The sequence below is a fragment of the Aureobasidium namibiae genome (genome assembly GCF_000721765.1).
Source record: "Aureobasidium namibiae CBS 147.97 unplaced genomic scaffold scaffold_7, whole genome shotgun sequence".
In the NCBI taxonomy this organism is placed as follows: Eukaryota; Fungi; Ascomycota; class Dothideomycetes; order Dothideales; family Saccotheciaceae; genus Aureobasidium; species Aureobasidium namibiae.
This window is the reverse complement of record NW_013581202.1, coordinates 1,067,536-1,086,025: the sequence shown is the minus strand read 5'-3', so window position 1 is coordinate 1,086,025 and position 18,490 is coordinate 1,067,536. Positions and strand designations below refer to the sequence as shown.

General features: G+C 51.3%; 8 protein-coding genes across 8 annotated transcripts; 3 read left to right on the top strand and 5 right to left on the bottom strand.

Moving 5' to 3' along the window:
* Positions 1 to 650: 650 nt before the first annotated feature.
* Positions 651 to 3,181, bottom strand: M436DRAFT_81504 (putative glycosyl hydrolase; the record flags this gene model as incomplete). The annotated part of the gene is made up of 3 exons (XM_013572872.1): positions 651 to 2,793; positions 2,849 to 2,960; positions 3,010 to 3,181. 3 exons carry the CDS (start codon positions 3,179 to 3,181, stop codon positions 651 to 653), a joined length of 2,427 nt encoding a protein of 808 aa, XP_013428326.1.
* A 2,104-nt stretch (positions 3,182 to 5,285) lies between these two features.
* On the bottom strand, positions 5,286 to 5,980 carry M436DRAFT_44977 (carbohydrate kinase; the record flags this gene model as incomplete). The annotated part of the gene is made up of 2 exons (XM_013572499.1): positions 5,286 to 5,744; positions 5,810 to 5,980. 2 exons carry the CDS (start codon positions 5,978 to 5,980, stop codon positions 5,286 to 5,288), a joined length of 630 nt encoding a protein of 209 aa, XP_013427953.1.
* Positions 5,981 to 6,904: 924 nt separating this feature from the next.
* Positions 6,905 to 7,467, bottom strand: M436DRAFT_81502 (uncharacterized protein; the record flags this gene model as incomplete). Its single annotated transcript, XM_013572871.1, has 2 exons — positions 6,905 to 7,342; positions 7,396 to 7,467. The coding sequence occupies 2 exons, from the start codon at positions 7,465 to 7,467 to the stop codon at positions 6,905 to 6,907; spliced, it is 510 nt and encodes a 169-aa protein (XP_013428325.1).
* A 481-nt stretch (positions 7,468 to 7,948) lies between these two features.
* On the bottom strand, positions 7,949 to 8,434 carry M436DRAFT_81501 (uncharacterized protein; the record flags this gene model as incomplete). The annotated part of the gene is made up of 1 exon (XM_013572870.1): positions 7,949 to 8,434. The coding sequence occupies one exon, from the start codon at positions 8,432 to 8,434 to the stop codon at positions 7,949 to 7,951; it is 486 nt and encodes a 161-aa protein (XP_013428324.1).
* A 602-nt stretch (positions 8,435 to 9,036) lies between these two features.
* Positions 9,037 to 9,255, bottom strand: M436DRAFT_44598 (uncharacterized protein; the record flags this gene model as incomplete). The annotated part of the gene is made up of 1 exon (XM_013572422.1): positions 9,037 to 9,255. One exon carries the CDS (start codon positions 9,253 to 9,255, stop codon positions 9,037 to 9,039), a length of 219 nt encoding a protein of 72 aa, XP_013427876.1.
* A 2,877-nt stretch (positions 9,256 to 12,132) lies between these two features.
* Positions 12,133 to 12,972, top strand: M436DRAFT_14732 (uncharacterized protein; the record flags this gene model as incomplete). Its single annotated transcript, XM_013572381.1, has 2 exons — positions 12,133 to 12,574; positions 12,638 to 12,972. Coding segments are annotated over 2 exons (777 nt in total), but the record flags the coding sequence as incomplete, so codon positions are not given.
* Positions 12,973 to 14,216: 1,244 nt separating this feature from the next.
* Positions 14,217 to 17,111, top strand: M436DRAFT_44723 (BRCT domain-containing protein; the record flags this gene model as incomplete). Its single annotated transcript, XM_013572453.1, has 4 exons — positions 14,217 to 14,303; positions 14,365 to 14,801; positions 14,855 to 16,388; positions 16,440 to 17,111. 4 exons carry the CDS (start codon positions 14,217 to 14,219, stop codon positions 17,109 to 17,111), a joined length of 2,730 nt encoding a protein of 909 aa, XP_013427907.1.
* Positions 17,112 to 17,369: 258 nt separating this feature from the next.
* On the top strand, positions 17,370 to 18,145 carry M436DRAFT_81498 (synaptobrevin-domain-containing protein; the record flags this gene model as incomplete). Its single annotated transcript, XM_013572869.1, has 2 exons — positions 17,370 to 18,069; positions 18,120 to 18,145. 2 exons carry the CDS (start codon positions 17,370 to 17,372, stop codon positions 18,143 to 18,145), a joined length of 726 nt encoding a protein of 241 aa, XP_013428323.1.
* Positions 18,146 to 18,490: the final 345 nt, after the last annotated feature.

The window sequence follows — 18,490 nt, the reverse complement described above, 5'->3', positions numbered from 1 at the left end:
GCGCCCATCGAGTGCTTGATTGGCCGTGTTATCCTGGACCGCTTTGCGCTTCGCCGGCTGTTTCTGCGCCCGAACCGCTTTTCGCTGCCAGCGCCGCAGACGTTGATGGCCAACAGCCTCTTCGCTGTCGCAATCTCAAGCCCAATCGCTTGTCAACCTTTGTTTCTGCCATCTGAGACCGCGGATGAATGGCTACGTCAATTTTTCTTTTCCTTGTATCGCATCTTGCCTCAAACAAGCGTCCCCAATCAGCTTCACTGCGCAGGAACCACCGGTTTTCTTTGTTCTTGCCATGCGTGACCTGTCACGCTGTCACGGACTCGCAACTCCGGCAGTCACGCCTTTCCCAAGCCTCGGCACATGAGCACCACGACCCTTCTAGACGTTCTCAAATCAAATCTTTAATCTGCCTTGTCACACCACAAAAACCGTTCTTTTACGCAACCGTTTCTCGCTCTCGCACATTATACATACAAACATGTGTTCGCATCTATACCCTGATTAAGCACTTTGTAGTTCTCCTTACTCTATCAAATATCACAGTGGCACTTCGACTCCTTTCCATCGTTGTATAAACGTTTCCAAATACATTAAGCTAAAACTATCATAACACTACTAATCGTTTTTTAATTCGTTGACAGATGAAGAAATCAAATGCTCAAGCTGCCAGTGAGTTGGATGTCGAGAACACTCTTGCCCACGTAGATTGGGTAGCTTCCCTGTTGCAGACGCCATTGCTGGCTGACGACATCCCACTCGCTGAGATCACGTCTGGTGATGTCGAAGTGGAAGTTGACGCTCTGGCCTGGCTCGACACCCTGCTTGTTGAAGCCACGAAGCACCTTGGCTGGGCCGCCAGGAATGTTGACGTACAATTGAGCGACTTCTGAGGCGGTGACTGAGCCGGTGTTGGTGATGGTGCAGTCGACAGTGGCAATGACATCCCACAGAGAGGTGATACCACCCTGGGCGATGGTGTTGCCAGGAGGGTACTCTGAGGTGCTGACATTGCTCAACACCTTGGTCTGAAGAGACGAGTAGTCAAAGGTGGTGTAAGTCAGACCGTAACCGAACTCGAAGCGAGGAGTGATGTTCTGTGCAATGAATGCCTTGTAGTCGATGTAGACACCCTCGGTGAAGTTGTCCTGGGTGTAGTAGTTGCTGGTGTTGTCAGGGGTAAGGTGGTGAAGGAGGTTGCCGTAATCCGCTGGAACCTTGGCGACGGTATAGGGCATACGGCCGCTGGGCGACTGCTTTCCGTAGAGGACCTCGACGAGGGCCTTGCCCGAATCTTGGCCAGGAAGATGAGCGTACATGATGGCGGTGATGTTGGGGTTTGAGTACCACGCATCGATAGTTCTGATACCAGCGTTGTGGAGGACAACTATGGTGTTGTTGCATTGGGCGGCGACGTTCAAGACGAGGTCATCCGAGTACTCGTCCTCCAGGTAAGGTCTGTCATAGGATTCGGTAGCGAAGGCATTGATGAAGACAAGGCATGCCTCCGATCCTCTCTGCACAACAGGGTTCTGGCTCTTGAAGTCCCATTGGAGCCAAGTGTCGTCCTCAATTGCCTGCTCAGTGATGGCGCTGAACGGGTCACTGATGTAGGCGGGCTGAGCAGCTCCTGAACCACCGCCGGTGACCATGGTTCCGTTGATTGCGATACCAGGCAGATCCTCCGAAGGGATCGAAGAGGGATTGACGAACAGCATGAAGAGCTCGCTAGCGTTTACACCAGAGACGGGAGCAAAGCCGAAGTTGGACAGAGTGAATGCAGCGGCATTATCGGGAGTGTTGACCAGAGGAGCAATACCATCATAACCGAACAGGGAGAGGAACTTGGGAGACTTGAGAGGAAGTGCATTGTTCACGTTCTTGACAAGAACATGGCCTTCAACAGCGGTCTGGAAGGTGCTGACCTTGGAAGCAGGGTCGCGAGCGTTGACATACTCGTGAGGAAGAGTGAGGTTGACGGGCATACCATGTCCAGGGTTTTGCCACTCGGCGAGGTGGTACCAGGATGCCACAATGCGAGTGGCCATATCGTCGAGCCTGGTAGAAGAAAGAGAGCCATTGGTGACGGCTTGGCTGAGGTTTCCGTTCTGCCAGAAAGCCGAGCTGGGCATGGCCATATCAAGACCAGCCTCAGCACTGGCAACACCACTGTGTTGGGCTCCCCAATCACTTACGATGAACCCCTCGAATCCCAATTCTCCCTTGAAGAGGCCGTTCATGACCTTGGAGTTCTGGCATCCGTAAGAGTTGTTGGCCCTCTGGTATGAGCACATGGCAGATCCGACTCCAGCGTGGACGGCATCCTGGAAAGGCCACATGTACATCTCGTGCATGGTCTTGTCGTCGATGTTTGCAGACATTGAGGCGTTGAAACCTGCAGGATTGCGGTCGAGTTCCTGTTCGTTGCCGATCAAATGCTTGATACAAGCGACAACGTTGTTTTGCATGCCCTGAATGGTCTCGAAAGTCAGACTACCAGCAAGGTAGGGGTCATTGCTGAAGCCCTCCCAGTTGCGACCGCCCTCGGCCACTCTTCCAAGGGGTCCAACGACGGGTCCAAGAAGAACGTTGACACCCTTGGCCTTGAACTCGGCGCCCATGTAGTGAGCTCTCTCATAAGCAAGGTTGCGGTTCCATGTTGCACCGACGTGAACTCCAGAGGCGAATCCAGTGACACCGTCAGTAGCACGAAGACCGTTTCCGGCATCGCTAAGACACAGACCAGGGAAACCAACTCTGGGTACTGAACCAGAGTTACCACCACACCCATTTGTCCTAGCATCATCGTTAGTACAATGATCGAACAGTCCATGAGCTTGATTCGACTGACTTGGAGGTGTATCCGTATGTGATGTTGTTCTTCTCGAAGTCAGTCATGGAAGCGACCAAGGCTCTGGCCTTCTCATAGGCAGTAGCCCACTCATCTCTGCCAGCACCCTGAGCTACAGAAGATTAGTATATGGTTGGTGAGGAATGACAAGATGTACATACGAGTAGGGTAGACTGGAGGAGATCTTCCGTAGGACCAGAACTTTTCCAGGTTGGCCAACTCGGCGGTCAGCTTAGCCTGAGCAGCGGCAGTAGCATTGTATGTCGAATTCTGAGCAGAAGTGACATCTGCAAGTGCCAGCGCAACAGCCAGTAGCTCTGTGGTGAAACGCATGATGAAGAAGCCTTGTCAATAAGACCGATACAATCTCTTGTCGATATGCAAGGCGTTGGCAGTTGACTGATGGATAGCAAGAAGCGGGCACGATGTACTTTTATATGCCAGGCTTGGTGTGCCAGAAATTGCCTTTCAGGGCCCTAAAAGCATGGCCCAGCATCACGACTACATCTGCCCTTAGTCAAGAAGCCAAAGCGGAAAACTCGCGTGCATACCAAGCCGATGGACTGGGGAGATCTAACCGGTCTTGCCGATTCTCGCGAGTGGTCAGACTCAACTCCAAGGTTCGAAGGCCGGGAATCAGGGCAAGAGTGGTCTGCCGAACGGTAACACTCCGCAATTCGTGCCGATTACTGGTCAAGTTCATCTGCCAGGCATCACTGCCGTGGTGGTGACTAGGGTATATCCGTTGTTTAACCCTCTACAATGTCTGTTCTCCACTCGCGCAAGCCACTTCCATAGCTCGTGACATAGAAGAGGGGTCCGTGAGGTTGGTAAAGACAACGGTAACTAGACTTGGCACCATGCCGAAGGCTTGAGCCAGCAACGGGAGGCATGATTGAGGTGAAATAGAGGTCAGATTGTGGGGCGGCTCGGGGTGCTTCAAGCCGGAGTCACATCTGCTTTAGCAGGGCAAAGCCACAACGGTGATTGCAACTCTAGGCCGCCAAGTTCATGCCACATCGTCATGAGATGAATGGGTGGCCTGCCAGGCTTCTCGACCGCAAGTCTGGTTATGAACAGAGAGCTTAGAAGGATTTCGTGATAAGGACCTGCCAACAATGTTACAATCAGAGATATGTCTGAGGCGAATAATAAGCTTCTCATGCAAAGTCTTCGTGAAGGATCTTGATGCGATGTCAATCAACGTGGAGGAAGCTGGAGACTCCGCGCCAAAATGCGCCCTGTGGGGATGACCTCCGCGTCAGAAATGTGGACACGCGTGAAGGTGGGGCCGCGAGATGGACTTTGTAAAGAACTTCGCTTCATCAACCCAAGTTCGTGCACGCTTTGACCAGTGGTATCCAGGCCTGGCAAGCCGCAATTGACGACGAAGCTCTGACACCATCCAGAGTATCGATTCTGAGTCATGCGGTCGTTGTTGTGGCTGCTATCAAGAGACGACAAGCTCAGCAACGATACGGACGGTGTACAATTCACGTAAGGACTTGTCAAAGGTTCGAAAGTCTTGCAACAGGTCAAGTACGTCTTGCTTCCGTCGTCCTAGAGATGTCCTGTGATTAAAGTCAAGGACCTTGAAGCGAAAATTCCTTGCCAGTTTACAGCAGCAAATTGCAAGCTCGGTTTGCTCGTGTGATGACAGTCTCTTGCAGCGCACGACCACGCGAATATTGACTCCACCTCAACAATCGTACACTGACCCGCCTTCTCTCCACTGGGGTCTCCACACCAGGTAGCGACGGTTCCACACCGAGGCAGAGGGGTGTCTTGCGCCGACAAAAGAAAGCGGTATCGTGATCCAGTTCCCAAAGGATGCCGTGTTCGGCCCGACCTTACGCGTCGAAAGAAGAGAGCCTCGATAGTATTAGAGTGTGTATATGCCAATTTTTATTGCCCCCTGTCAGTTCGTGGTGATGAGTGTCTTTGCCAGTCCCTTGAGCTATGTCATGCTAGAATGACTCGTCCGATCTTGACCTTTGCGAAGTTCGGGCATGCTTGAGCAGATCTGTCTAGGTTGTTTTCAAAATTATAGCCGACGAATCTCTTTTGTACTCTGTTTACGAAGGGTTACCAGTACCTTTTGTGAACCACATATTTGTTTCCACACGACGTACAGAAAATCTGAGTCGATCATTGAGACCAGATTATATAGTTGCGGACTTTTACTTACGAGGTTAAGGCCTGGGAAAAAATGCAGTCAGGGTCGCCAGCACACCCATCAAAAAACTCATCTTGAACAACTCTTGAGCAACGCTAGATTACGCAGACATATGTCGTTCAAAAGGGTCAATTACAGCGCAATCCACCTCTATCAGGATGACATATATACAAGACTACCAGGCAAGCCCGCTGTGATACGTCGATACCGACTCCAGTACGACGCCGGGGTCTCCAATTCCAGTATTCTTCTCCTCCAGACTTATGTCTGCACTGGCTCAACAGCAACTGAATCACTCACCATGACATGATTCACAGCCTCGAGCGCCAATTGCTGCACACTAGCAAAATCACCACTGACATCCACACTCATCACATCCCTCTCATCTTGTGTCGGTGGCTCCAGCGCGTCAAACTGACTCTTGACCATACTGTCCTTCATGTAGTGTCCCACTCTGCCATGCACTCTCTGCAACAACAGCTCTTGAGTGGCAGACAAGTAGATGAAGTGGACGAGCACCTGGCTGTCGTTGTAGGACGCGACTCGAATGACGTCACGGTATTTGCGTTTCAGGGCTGAGCAGGTGAGGACGACACCTGAGGCGCCGGTGCTGAGGGCAGCGACGGCTTGGTCGCGGAGGAGGATGAGCCAGTCCCAGCGGTCGGCGTCGGTCAGCGGGATGTTGTTGGCCATTTTTTCAATGTTGGCTTGTGGGTGGAACTGTGGTGGATTGTGTCAGTGAGACTGTCTTGCATGCAGGGCTCGAGAAAGGAAGCGAAACTCACGCTGTCGCCTTCTAGGTAGGGCATTGTGAACGTAGCGGCGAGGTACTCTGCTACCGACGTCTTTCCGCACCCTGCTGGTCCTGTTATGATCCAGATGTGTCGGTGTTGTGATACGGCAGCAGTCGCCGGAGCAATTGTGGAGTTTGTGGATGTGGAATTGGGCGTTGGCATCGTAGATGAAGGAGCAATGTGATCGGAAGGCATGACTGGCGTTTGTTCGTAGTGAAGCATGTTTATAGTTGTGGAAGAGGGCGAAGCAGAAGGTTGTTGTCGTGGGGAAGTCGAGTCAGATACGAGTAGGGAGTGCACGGCGTCTACGAGATAGGTTGTTTGGAGGAACAGCGACAGTGGTATGAGAATGAGAAGAGGGAGACAGAAAAGGACGAGGCTTCGAGTCCGAGGCATGTATAACCCATATCTTCTAGGGAGACTGGTAGCCAGATTTCTGGGACTCGGGTTCTCCACAGCTCGAAGTCGTCCCGCACCTTGGTCCGTCGGCGAATGGCGCCCATCTTCTTCGCGATTGCCGATCGGCTATTGAGGGATGGAACTTGATCAAGAAGCACTATTCCTCAACTTCGTCAGCATACAATCCCACTCCGCTTGACCTGATATCCATCATTGGAACTTCAATTCGTGCTCTGTTTCTTCTACGAAGACGAGATCATGTTTCTGCCTTGCTGTCGACCTCAAAGTCGACTGGCTGACAGTCACCCTCGATCGGCCCAGTACGGAACACAGCCGATGCAAATGCCGCATGGACTTCCGCAAAATCCGGGGACATCAGCCTAAAACTTCACTGCACTTCTCGTCCACGAACACCAGTCGCGCGACAAGTAAATACAACTTTCACAACACCATATAATAAACAAGGCAGGTCATCGCTCGGGTCTATGACATTTCATTTATGTGTGCGATCTATCCGTGGCTTTTGATGTATCGATGTCGATACAGCAACTCTCATTCGAGTCACAATCAAGAAAGATGGGTTCTTCCATCGAGATAACTAGCTCAATAGCTTGTTCTTCTTTCGATCGTCATATCGTTGAACATTTGTATCAGTCACAGCAGACCTCAGATCTGATACCGCAACATTCACGAACCATTCCTGAGCCAACACGGCATCTCTCCAGCAAGCCTGCTCAGAACCCTGTTCACAGCCCTCTGGATTGCCGGCTCATCATATCTCAGGTGGAATCTCAGATCCGCAGTCTTGGTAGACATAGACCAGACGCCTCTCTTGACCCAATCAATCTGAAGGGTATGGCGTCGATGCATCAATTGGCGGCGATCCTCGCGTTCATCATCGCGAGGGATAGTCTCTTTCAGGTGGCGAATGTGTGCTTTGAGTTGATCAATCTCAGCTGTGACGTGTGCTGTATGATACTCAAGGTCTCTGGAGGCTTGATCGAGTTTGCGGTAGCAATCCTCGAGGACAAGGTTGAAGGAATGTGAAGTACGGCGACCTGGGTTCATATCGACTGCGTTCAACCCGTATATATTGCGTTTGTCGTTGTATATGGGAGTGTATGGCTGGGTAGGATGTAAGAGAGATTGTAGTTTGAGCAATGAATACCAATACATACATCATGAACGGCTGAGTGTAGTTCCACAGGATTGCTGACGCGTAGCGGAACAGCGCAGAAGCAGCGAGCCATGCTGGATATACAACAAGAAAGGCTACCTTCGCGGCTGTGCATGTGTGAGGAGGTTGGGGAGAACTGAAAGCATGTGCATTTTTCGTGGGCATCCATGCTTTTCGCCTTGATGACACGCAGAGAGCTGATTAATATGATTAAGGCCTGGATTTGGAAGGTGGGAGAAGAGTCTCAAAGACGTGATAGATACAGCAGGACACCACCTGAATGCTCTCTCGCACACTTGTATTCAGAAAAGACAAAGCAAGTCTCTACAGTAGCGGTAACGATGTATGAACGCACGTGATAGTATGGAACAAAAGAGCCACACGAGAGGATAGATTGATGAAAAACTGGATACTCATTTGGTTTTGATCGTGCGAAGCAACATTCTGCCCCGTCAAGTATTCATGACATTCCATGAGATGCGATCTTCAACGACCGTCACATCTGGATGTGCAATCCCAAGGCTGTAATCAGATGGTCAGGCATGTTTGGGCGGTTAAGCGATACCAGCGGAGCGACTCAACAGCGTGCGCCACAGCGTGACAAGGGTCAAATGGCTGCGAAACTCCTTGGTCCACTCGCGCTTCGCCTCAACATATATATCTCGAAGTTTGTCAGCATACAGCTCGTGCAGATGTCTTTGCTGAGAAGCGTCCTCGACACCCAATTCATTGGAAAGTATCATGCTGCTTATGTTGATGTCGGTAAGGTCCATATATAGGTTCCAGCTATCGAGAAGTCGGTTGAATTTGAACATGACCTGACGCTTGAGGTATAGCATCTGGGAGTTTGGAGTGCCGTCTGCTCTGAAGATTTGACATGCTTCGGGGGAGTTGGTCCTGTCGAGCAGATAAAGAATCTCTCTCACTAGATCACCTCTTTCCTCCTCGTTTCTTTCGAGCGCGTCAGCAAGTTCGTCGGCGCTGGGAATCTCAGGTTCTTGGTATCTAGGATTCCAACGGCTGCTGTATAGATGAGACATTGTTGCTTGATGTTGATTGGGCCTTGAATCGGAGAAACAGAATGTCGAAGAGAAAAGTTGATGAGGAAGAGTGAAACCAACAGAGCAGACTATTATATAGAACCAAATAGCTTGTTCGGCACGAGGCCAGCCAGCAGTGGAAAACGCAAACACGTGCGTTTCGCACTTGCAAGCATTACCGCAAAGCAGGACTGACTACGCAGAACACGCGGACGTGAAAACAAGGAGTCACGCCAGACCGTGCAAATTGCCCGTGAATGCGGGAACAACAAAAGAATGGACGCCATACCATGCATGATAGCCCATGGAACCCTTGAGGGAGAGGATAATCTTGACTTTTGAGAGAAGGAGTAGATGGAAGAACGCATAGCAGAAGTGCGTGAACAAATATGCACGTGACATTGAGGAAAGTGAAAGATGGTGGAGCACTCAGAATTGTCATGGTTGGACTTGTTAATGATCAAACCATAGCCGGTGACCTTTCGTAGCCTGAGCGAGCTGTAAACGAGCAAAGCTAGGTAAAAGCTGTGTCATCTTCATGTCAACCATTACTCTCAAGACATCGGCGGAGGCAAGGAAGCACTTACTATATCTCGATGTGCTCAAGCTCTCATAGATCTGATATCTTCGTTGGTAAGTCTTGTCTGGACGAGGATCTTGACAGGCTTGTGACAAGACGAGCATTTCTCGTCGAGCTGAACGTCGGCGCAGATGTCTCCACTTTGACATGCTTGTTGCTTCAAGGCTGCCCTCGAACAATGTTTAGAGAAAATGGTCTTGGTATGTCGGCACTGGTAAGTGTGGGCGTAGAAGCGGCACATTTCCACCGTGTTCTTGTTTCAAATGTGTCCAGACAAAGGCCAAGAAAGTCAAACCAGGGTAGAGAGAGTACGCAATGGATAGAATTCTCGAAGCCTGCCGTAGCGTTATTTATAAGTGCTTCCGTCTTGACCCCTTGACCCCTTGATCGGTCATGGGCAGACATGGGACGTTTGGGATCCACTTTGAACATTGGCAAGATTCCTACGCGCTTGCAGAGTGTGTGGACTACTGCAAGTGCCTTGTACATCCAGCGTCTCTCGGCCGATGGTAGTGCTGATAGAATCCAATCTGATATACTTCCGGACCAAAGCAAAGCATTCGAATTGGCTCAAGAAGACCATCATAGGCTTGACTACAAACAACTTCGTCAGTTTTCACACATGAGAGATCAGGCTCTGACGGCATGTGTCACTCAAATAGCTAGCAGCGCTTGCAGATGAAACCCAGGTACAACGTTTTACGCAGCGCGTTGCAACAGAACTAGAGCAACGCCAACCACGTGCGAGCATGTCGTGCATACAAGGCGAGCAGCTGCCTCATTTTTCTTGATACCGGGAAACGACGCCGACCAGAGAAAAGTGTCGCCGGACAAAACTGTTGGAAAGATCTGATGCATATTACGGGTGCAGACATATAGCCGTGTCCCGGGTGAGTTTAGTCGGGTCTCGGGAGCGCCAATATATTAATGTTCTTCGAGACCGTACTTGATTTGTGGCGGATTAACAGACCGGAGACAAAGAGCAGACCTCAGCGATGGGGCCACTGGAGTTCGCCAAACGTTATACAACAGCAAACCACCTCGTCTACTGGTACGGTAGTCTGATCCACGTATGATAGTCCTATTCGGCCACGAGAGCTGTGACTTGCAGCAGGTGAGTGGCAATACTCTGTAACAGACAACAGGATGGGCTAGGCTTCATCATGCGCTTCTCCAAGCTTCAAGGGTGTCGCTCTTTCATTGACAGTTCTCGTATGGAGGTTTCGGGGATAGGTGCTCGAGCTGATCGCGCTTGCTGAATGCAGGCCTCTGTATCACACGCGTGCGCTGTGTGACATCAAACACCGCCTGGCAGAAAAGCTTCGCTTGACTCCATCTCCCAACTATGGTCGTCACTTTTGTTTGTATCCCCAACTCAAGGAGTAAGTGCGGCGATGTTCAGGTGTTTGCTGGTCCCATGCCGGCAGACGTTGGGCCACTTGAGTGGGTCTTTGCCTGACGCCGCCCGCCAATCAAATCATCGGTGTTCCTTCTTGACCGCCTTTTTCGAGCACGCTACCACACCGCACAGCGCATATACTGGACAGCGGTATCGATAGGGCCTGATTGGCGCTCGCTCAATCTCCTGTCAGACCGAAAGTTTGCTGTCGGTTCCTGCAGGACTGTTAACTGTCATGCGAACCATATTCTCCATATGAGGTGGCAGTAGACCGGATTCTGGAACCTCAGATTGTCATCAACATTCAGGCTCCAGCGGGTTCGACAACTCATCACCTCTTCCAGATGACATGCATGACGGTATGGTCAGAATGCGGATCTTGGTTCCTTCCCCAGGAAGGAACATCCTTGCCAACAAGCGAGGTCGACACGTAGCACCAATGCAATGCTTGCATGCAGGCTGCGCGATCCCGGCGCTCCACCGTGCCACTGCCCAACTTCTCTTTGAAGGCCTTCATATCTCTCTTTTCCTTATTCTGCATGTTTTCGACAATTTTCTGGTTGTGTGTGTCATACCGTTCTGGAGTTCTGATATATTTTGCATTTCGTTCTGGCATCGATATCGTACCAATTGTCGAGTTCGGAATCGCATACGCTTGCTGCTGGCTTATTGACGTTCACAGGAGCGAGTGTTGTGCCTGTAGTTTGTCAGGTCAATTTTGTACTATAGTAAGAGCAAGGGCACTGAGCTGCTGTCTGAGAAGCAGCATTAGTCTTTATGTTCGGTAAGTGCTTTCGTCTACCTGGTACCGTCGTTACAAAAGCACAGCTTGCGACGAGGTTCTGCTTGCGCAGTTATGTCGAGCAGAACGTAAGGGTGGGTTCAATCCCATTCAGCATGAGGTCTATGCTCGTCGCCCCGGATTGAGTTGATGAAGACCGGCCAATGAGGCGATAGATAGCAAGCATGGTGTACGAATGGAATCATCAGACTGACAAAGCGACTAGGCTATCATCTCAATAATAATATCTCTCGAATGCTCCAATCCACGTCAATACTTTGCTCGAGAGGTCCTCGCGACCCGTTCCACAACCGCATCTCTGTCAGGTTCTGAATCAGAGGGGAAGCAAGCTCTCAGTCTCGCCGAGCCTTCCTCTGCGTTGTTCTGCTCTTATACGCGCTCCGAACCACCCTACCCCACTCTTCATCTTCCAGACTCCAAGTCTAAGTACGAAAGTCCAAAAGACTCGCGCCGCGGGCCTCAGCCAGGCCCTTATCCTTCGCCGAGGTGTACATTGCCAGCCTTTCAGCTCCATTGCCCAGACTTCTACCCCCAGTCCTCCATCAGCTCACAGACGCAAGACTTGCTGCAATCTCTGGTCTCGCAGAATCTCACGATCTCAACATCCTTCTGCCTGGGTCTGAGATCTCTCTGTAAGTTGACGATCATTAAACCAAACAGCTTGTCTGACCTCCAGGCTGTGCACTAACACTGGACCAGTCTTTGACGAACTCACGCCTCAGCGCCTTACAACATCCAGAGAACAAACACACTCGCCGATCTCTACTCTTCCACAGACAGTGAGCCTCGCTCAAACAGACTTATAAAGTCCAGTATTCATTCGCGCATCGAATACAGCGGTGTACCTTCGAGATCGTGCAAAACTCAGGCGATTCATCAAGCAATACCCAACGCGCACTGCATACCAGTGCCATATCATGGCAATCACTCGTGTCGACCGAAAGGTCCTGGCTCACCTGATCAACTACTACGTTTCGGACAACAGGATCGTTGTTGAAACCCTCCGCACAGTACTCGGCCTTTCTGTCATGCTTGAGCAAAAGTTGAGTCAAGCTCGCAGGCTTCGCCAGTTTGACAAGATCCGCGAGGCCAGATCGTTAGATCTTTACCAGCAGATTCTCTTTCTCGCCAAAGAGGGACTGGCTTTGACTGAGGTGCACATTGCGCCACACTGTGGAGAGAACGCGGAAGGAATCTATCAGGTCATGGCTCTCAAGCTGCGTGCATCGTTCCACCATATCTTCTGCCTCTACCACAACACGCCTCCAGTTCGTCTGCTGCGTCCAAACGAGAAGAAGGAACTCAGTATCTTCAGCATCAATTATATGGCTAACAGAAAGAGCCAAGAGTTCAACTTGAGTGCTTCGCCTAATCCATCGGCAAAGTCTTTCGTCACTAATCCTTACGCAGCCAACGGTCAAGCACCTCCTGTCTTGGCCCACGAACCTGACAAAGTATCGCCAAAGATCACGCTCCAGTCTCATGCAGCCCCTACTCGCCCTCCTGGTCTCGGCATGAATGCTACTAACTTCTACGAACCTCCCGTTCCTGCCAGTACCTTCTTGATGCCTCCCCTGGATTACACGCCAGAGACCAAGAGACTGTTCGAACGGGCAGCCAAGTTTGCGGAGAATTTCCTTCACCCTGCTCACCCACTGGTACTCTCTTTGGCTCTCGAACGAGCTACATTCCTCATCGACTGCCTCTCAGATTACGAAAAATCCTTGAAGGTGGTCAAGAAGGCCGCTCGTGCCGCATGGCTGGCTAGAAATCCCAGGCACGCGACTTGGGAGGATGCGATGAACATCATGCGTGAGATGTCTGAGATTCTCATCAGAGCCGAGCAGGTTCTGCACCCTGAGAAGCACCTCGTCTCTGCTTCACAGGTCACATCACCTCCTCTGCACCCACCCCCGACTCGTGATCTACCTTCTCCTCCAGGTCAGCGTAGTGGCTCTGCTCACACCGTCGGCTCCCCTGGCCAGCACAATGCTTCTGTTCGCAGCGACTCCGCCCATGCTGGAGCGGATCGCAGTGACAAGTACCGTTCGCCGCTGTTGAAGCAAGTTCAGCAGTCACCACCTGAAGGAGTAGCTTTGAGCCCATACAACGAGAAGGTGCAGGGTCTTGGGATCTTGCAATCACCAACCACTGATGGCTCTCCCACCTCTCTCGCTCGTGACGTGCCCGTCGTCGATGACGATCTCAGAGTTGCCGTCACCAGAAGCGCTACACTTGTTGGATCGCCTGCTTCGCCCATGGATCTTGACAGCAAGATCCTGCAGATCAACGCCGAGATCCTTAGACATAAGAAGTCCAAGAGATCTCGCAGCAGTGGCAGCACCTCCAAGACCGAGAGTGAGGGAAGCCGTATGGAAGGCACTGGCACCGAGAAGGAGCGCAAGAGACGCGCTGTCGAGAGAGCAGAGAACGAGCTGATGAGAAGTCGTGCTGCCAGCAAGGCAAGTACTCACGTTCGCAGCGGTTAGACTTCACCCACTGAAGGGGTCACTAATGAAGGATACATCTCGCTTGTACTGATACGACATGAGGAGGGGATTTGATGGCTTGGTGGTTCGAATGGCGTTTCGAAAGTCAACGGCGGTCACAGTAATGGCTCGTTTACCATGATGAATGGCGAGAGGGGGCATTTTCAGTCAATAGCTCAAAATTTGCAGATTCTGTATAACATGATGTTGTCTCGAAAATCATGATGGTGCCATCCTCACGATCGAAGTGATATAGATTGAGGGGTCCGTGCGGGTCAAGTGACAACGCGAGCTCTCAGACGCGGGTTCATCGTCGACATTAAGTCATCAATCACCAGCAATTTCTCGCCGAGCAGGATTATCAAGTATAACGCGTGTCATTGAACTTGATAGAGCGAGACCCTGTTCAAATTCCTCGAGCGAGTGTCCCCAACACACATTACGAGCCATAAAACCCAACCTCTTACCTTCTGGAGACGTTTGCACGCGCTTCCAAGACATGCGATAGGAGAATGGCTGGAGCAGAGGACCTACTGTTTCACGATGTTACCTTTACCATTTTTACTGGTCCAACGATAAGCTCAGATGAAGAGCAGCGAGTAAGGAGGACAGCACCAGGACGCAGGCTACTTCTCCGAGACGCTGACAGGCTGCTCACAGTTGATCCACCTCTTAACCAAAGACGGGGCTACCTACATCCCTCGAAACGAAGATGGCTCAATCGACGGAGTCAAGCGTCACACCCACATCGTCACCGGCGACATCGAGTTCCCCGAATACTCTAGAGCACTAGATTACAACGTCCATGTCGTGCGACCCTCGTGGGTCGAGACAAGTTATGAGAAGGGAAGACAGACGCAACCGCGCCAGCACAGTCCAGACCCGTCTATGTTCTTTAGGGAAGTCATAGTCTCGTGTGCTGACCTGCCTGAGGGTGATAAGGATGCCATCATTGCCGGTACGCTTGCACTGGGAGGACTGTACAGCGCACCTCTGACCAAGCTGGTCACGCACGTTGTTGCGATGGACATGCACAACGACAAGTGTCGGACGATCCAAGCAAAGAATCTCGCTTGCAAGATCGTCTTGCCACACTGGTATGCTTGGAGTTGTTCATTTCTGTCATATAAAACTGACAAGACTACCCTAGGTATGACGATTGCCTGAAACTCGGAAAGCTCATAAATGAAGGCCCATATCTCCTGCCCGACCCCGAGATCCTTCGCCCAAACTTCGACGAACCCGTTCGAGCAAGATCAACACCTGGCCTCGATGGTGCCCTGTCAGCCGTAGCAGGAGCTCCACCCGCTTACAACCCTCCCATCTCTCCATCTGACTCGCGCAAGCAACTCGTCGTCTTCAAGGAGAAGAAGGTGCTATTTTCAAAAGACCTGAACATCAACGATCACCTGGCCAAGACTCTGCGACACCTAGTCAGTCAAGCTGGCGGCTCTTTGACTGCCAATGTGGAAGAATGCGATGTGTACATTGGGCATTATCGCGATGGCATGGACTACGTAGCTGCTTCACGCGCTGAGAAAACGGTCGGCAATCTCTCCTGGTTCTACAACGTCATCAATCGCAACAAATGGACAAATCCCCTGAGCAAGCTTCTACATTACCCGGTACCTAGAGGCGGCATTCCTGGCTTTGCGGACATGAGAATCAGTCTGTCTAACTACAGCGGGGAGGCTCGTATCTACCTCGAGAACCTGTGCAAGGAGGCAGGCGCTGAGTTCACAAAGACCATGAAGCAAGACAACACGCATCTAATCACAGCCCATACGCACTCCGAAAAATGCGACGCTGCTCAAGAATGGAACATCGAGATTGTCAACCACCTCTGGCTGGAGGAGAGTTATGCAAAATGCTCGGTGCAGCCATTAACCCACAAGCGCTATACACATTTCCCTCCACGAACGAACCTGAGCGAAATTGTAGGACAGACACCCATTGACATTTCCAGAGTCCGTAAACTGTACTTTGCAGCCAAGGAGAAGACGATCAAGGATGCAGAGCCAGGTCAGAAGACGCCCCACCCTTTCCGCGGTGCAGTCAGAGCGCCAGACACATCTCCGAGAAAGGGTGGACTTGCAGTTTCCAGTGCAACGGCAGGAGGTAGATCCTCTTTCACGGCCAAGGAAGCAGAAACAGAAACCGACCCTATGGACATTGACAACGATGACAACGATGCCAGTGAATTTCTACCTCACGGTCCACAAACAGCAAAGAAGAGAAAGACTCGTGTCGGATCTGATGCTGCAATCACTACTCCTGCAATGCTGAGCAGGCACCAGGACAGGGAAACAAGTCCACCTACTACTGGCCGAGCTTCCAAGGAAAAGGCACTCAACAGCTTGCACGCGTTGAAGGATGACCTTGCTTTGTACCAACGCGAGATGAAACGTAAAGGCGGCGTCATTCACGGAGGTAGAAGGACTGCTGAGCCTGAAGAAGCTCCTGCCGCCACTACAACAAAGACTGCAAAGACGACAAGGAACAAACGCAAGAGTGATGATATGGGCGATAGTCATGCAGAAATCAGTGAGACCGAGATTGCTGGTGTCAAGGGCAGTAAAGCCAAGAAGGCAAAGACAGAGGCTGGATCGAAGATCCTGTACACGATGATGGTGACGGGAGACGAGCGATGGTTGGGCAACATGAAAAAGGAAGCTTCGGAAGCTGTGAGTTGCTTACCATTTGCCCGTGCAGAAAGCATATACTGACAAGAACAGGCCAAACTACGAGCATTGGGCATCAAGCTGACTGCAGAGCCGGCGGAATGCACGCTCCTCTGCGCCCCACGCATCCTCCGCACGAAGAAGTTCATCGCTGCACTTGCGAACAGTCCCAGGGTAGTCAACATCTCATATCTCGACACTGCACTATCCAAGAACACACTCCCGGATATCGAATCGCATCTGTTGGAGGATGACGAAGCTGAAGAACGACTTGGGTTCCTCATGGACGAAGCTCTTGAACGTGGAGAGGCAAATGCAAACCGTCTCCTGCATGGTTGGACCATCTTCGTGACGGAGAAGGTCAGCGGCAAATTTGAGACGTACAAGGAGATCATCACCATCAATGGAGGAACCGCAGTACCCTACAAGGGCCGCGCCAATGTAATCTCGGGGCCCAGAGTGCCACCGTCGGAAGATGGTGATGCTGGAGCTGAAGTGGACAATCAAGGAGGAGATGGAGAGCTGGACAGGGTGTACTTGATTTCAAGCACTAGTGATGAGGAAGTCAAGCTCTGGGAAAAGTTCGAGACCGAGGCAAGGAAGAAGGGGCTCGAGCCAAGGATTGTCAAGACGGACTGGTTGATTAATCTTGCTATGAGTCAGAGGGTGGAGTGGGACGAGAAGTGGGAACTGAAGGAGGAATTGGTGCCTGGTTGGAACAAGTGAGTAGATGTGTTGTCAGATACGCTCATCGAGTTCCAGCATGCTAACCTGGATGTGAGGTTTCTTTCAAAGTGACTGAGCACGTGATTGTATGAGTGCAGCGGCCTCAGCGGCCTCAGGCCAAAATTGCGGGGGAGCCATCTCCACGTGATGGATATGATGTAACAGGCGTTCCAGATCCAAGGCCCAGGCCGTGTCGCATGTCGGAATCATTCGACCAACTTCTTGTCTCTTCATCACAACAACAACCGCACACCCAAGATGGCCTCCTCAAGCAGCACAGCAACGCCTTTGCTATACTCGTGCATCGCCTACCACAACACAATCCTCACCGAGCACACCACTTCCGCCGCCTCGGCCACGTCGTCTCTGGCCTCTCTGATCCTCCCAAAAATCGATCACTCGTCCGCCCAGAAGTTGACCTACACCCACGGCGCGAACCACATCCACTATATTGCCGATGCCGCCCCAGCTTCTGCCGGAAATGCCCCTGGCCTTACCTACCTCGTCATCGCCAAACAAGACCTCGGACGTCGCATCCCCTTCGGCTTCCTCGTCGAGATCAAGAAGCGCTTCCTGAGCCAACACCAAGATGCCGAATTCTCCTCTCTCCCCTCCTACGGTGCTGCAAGCTTCAATTCAGACCTCAAGAAACTGATGGTCGAATACGGAACCACTAAAGCTGGCCAGGATGATGCTTTCAAGAACGTCCAAGCCGAGATCGACAACGTCAGGGATATCATGAGCAAGAACATTGAGCAGGTTTTGGAAAGAGGCGAGAGGATTGATTTATTGGTTGATAAGACTGACCGATTGGGTGGTTCTGCTCATGATTTCCGTGTGAGGAGCAGAGGACTCAAGAGGAGGATGTGGTGGAAGAATGTCAAGTTGATGGCTTTGCTGGTTCTTGTCATCATCTTCCTGGTCTACTTGCTGGTTGGCTTCGGCTGCGGCTTGCCTGGTATGACACTCTGCGCTTCCTCCTCATGACCGTGCTAACTCTTTCTACAGGCTGGTCGCGATGCATTCGTAACTAACTTGACCACGATTCACGACTTCTTCTTTTGATTCCCTATATGTCTTTAACTTAGCGACTGGTCTGTACATACCTTATCTGATTTCCTCAACATCACCTCATCTACGTTTTTCTGCCCCGATCCGCTTGGTGCGTCCGAGATGGAACTGGTCTCGGTTCAAACACTTCACAATCGTTTCTCACGACCACATTTCCATCGGTCTTTACGCTCAAAGGGCTTCGTCAAAGCACGCTCTGCCGCCCTCCTTGCATCGCGTCTGATGGTAAAAGCATTTCTCGCTAAAGAAGTTCTCGACTAGATGTGCTTGGCGGTGGAAGTGCAGGCCCGCAACACCACCTCCCAAGC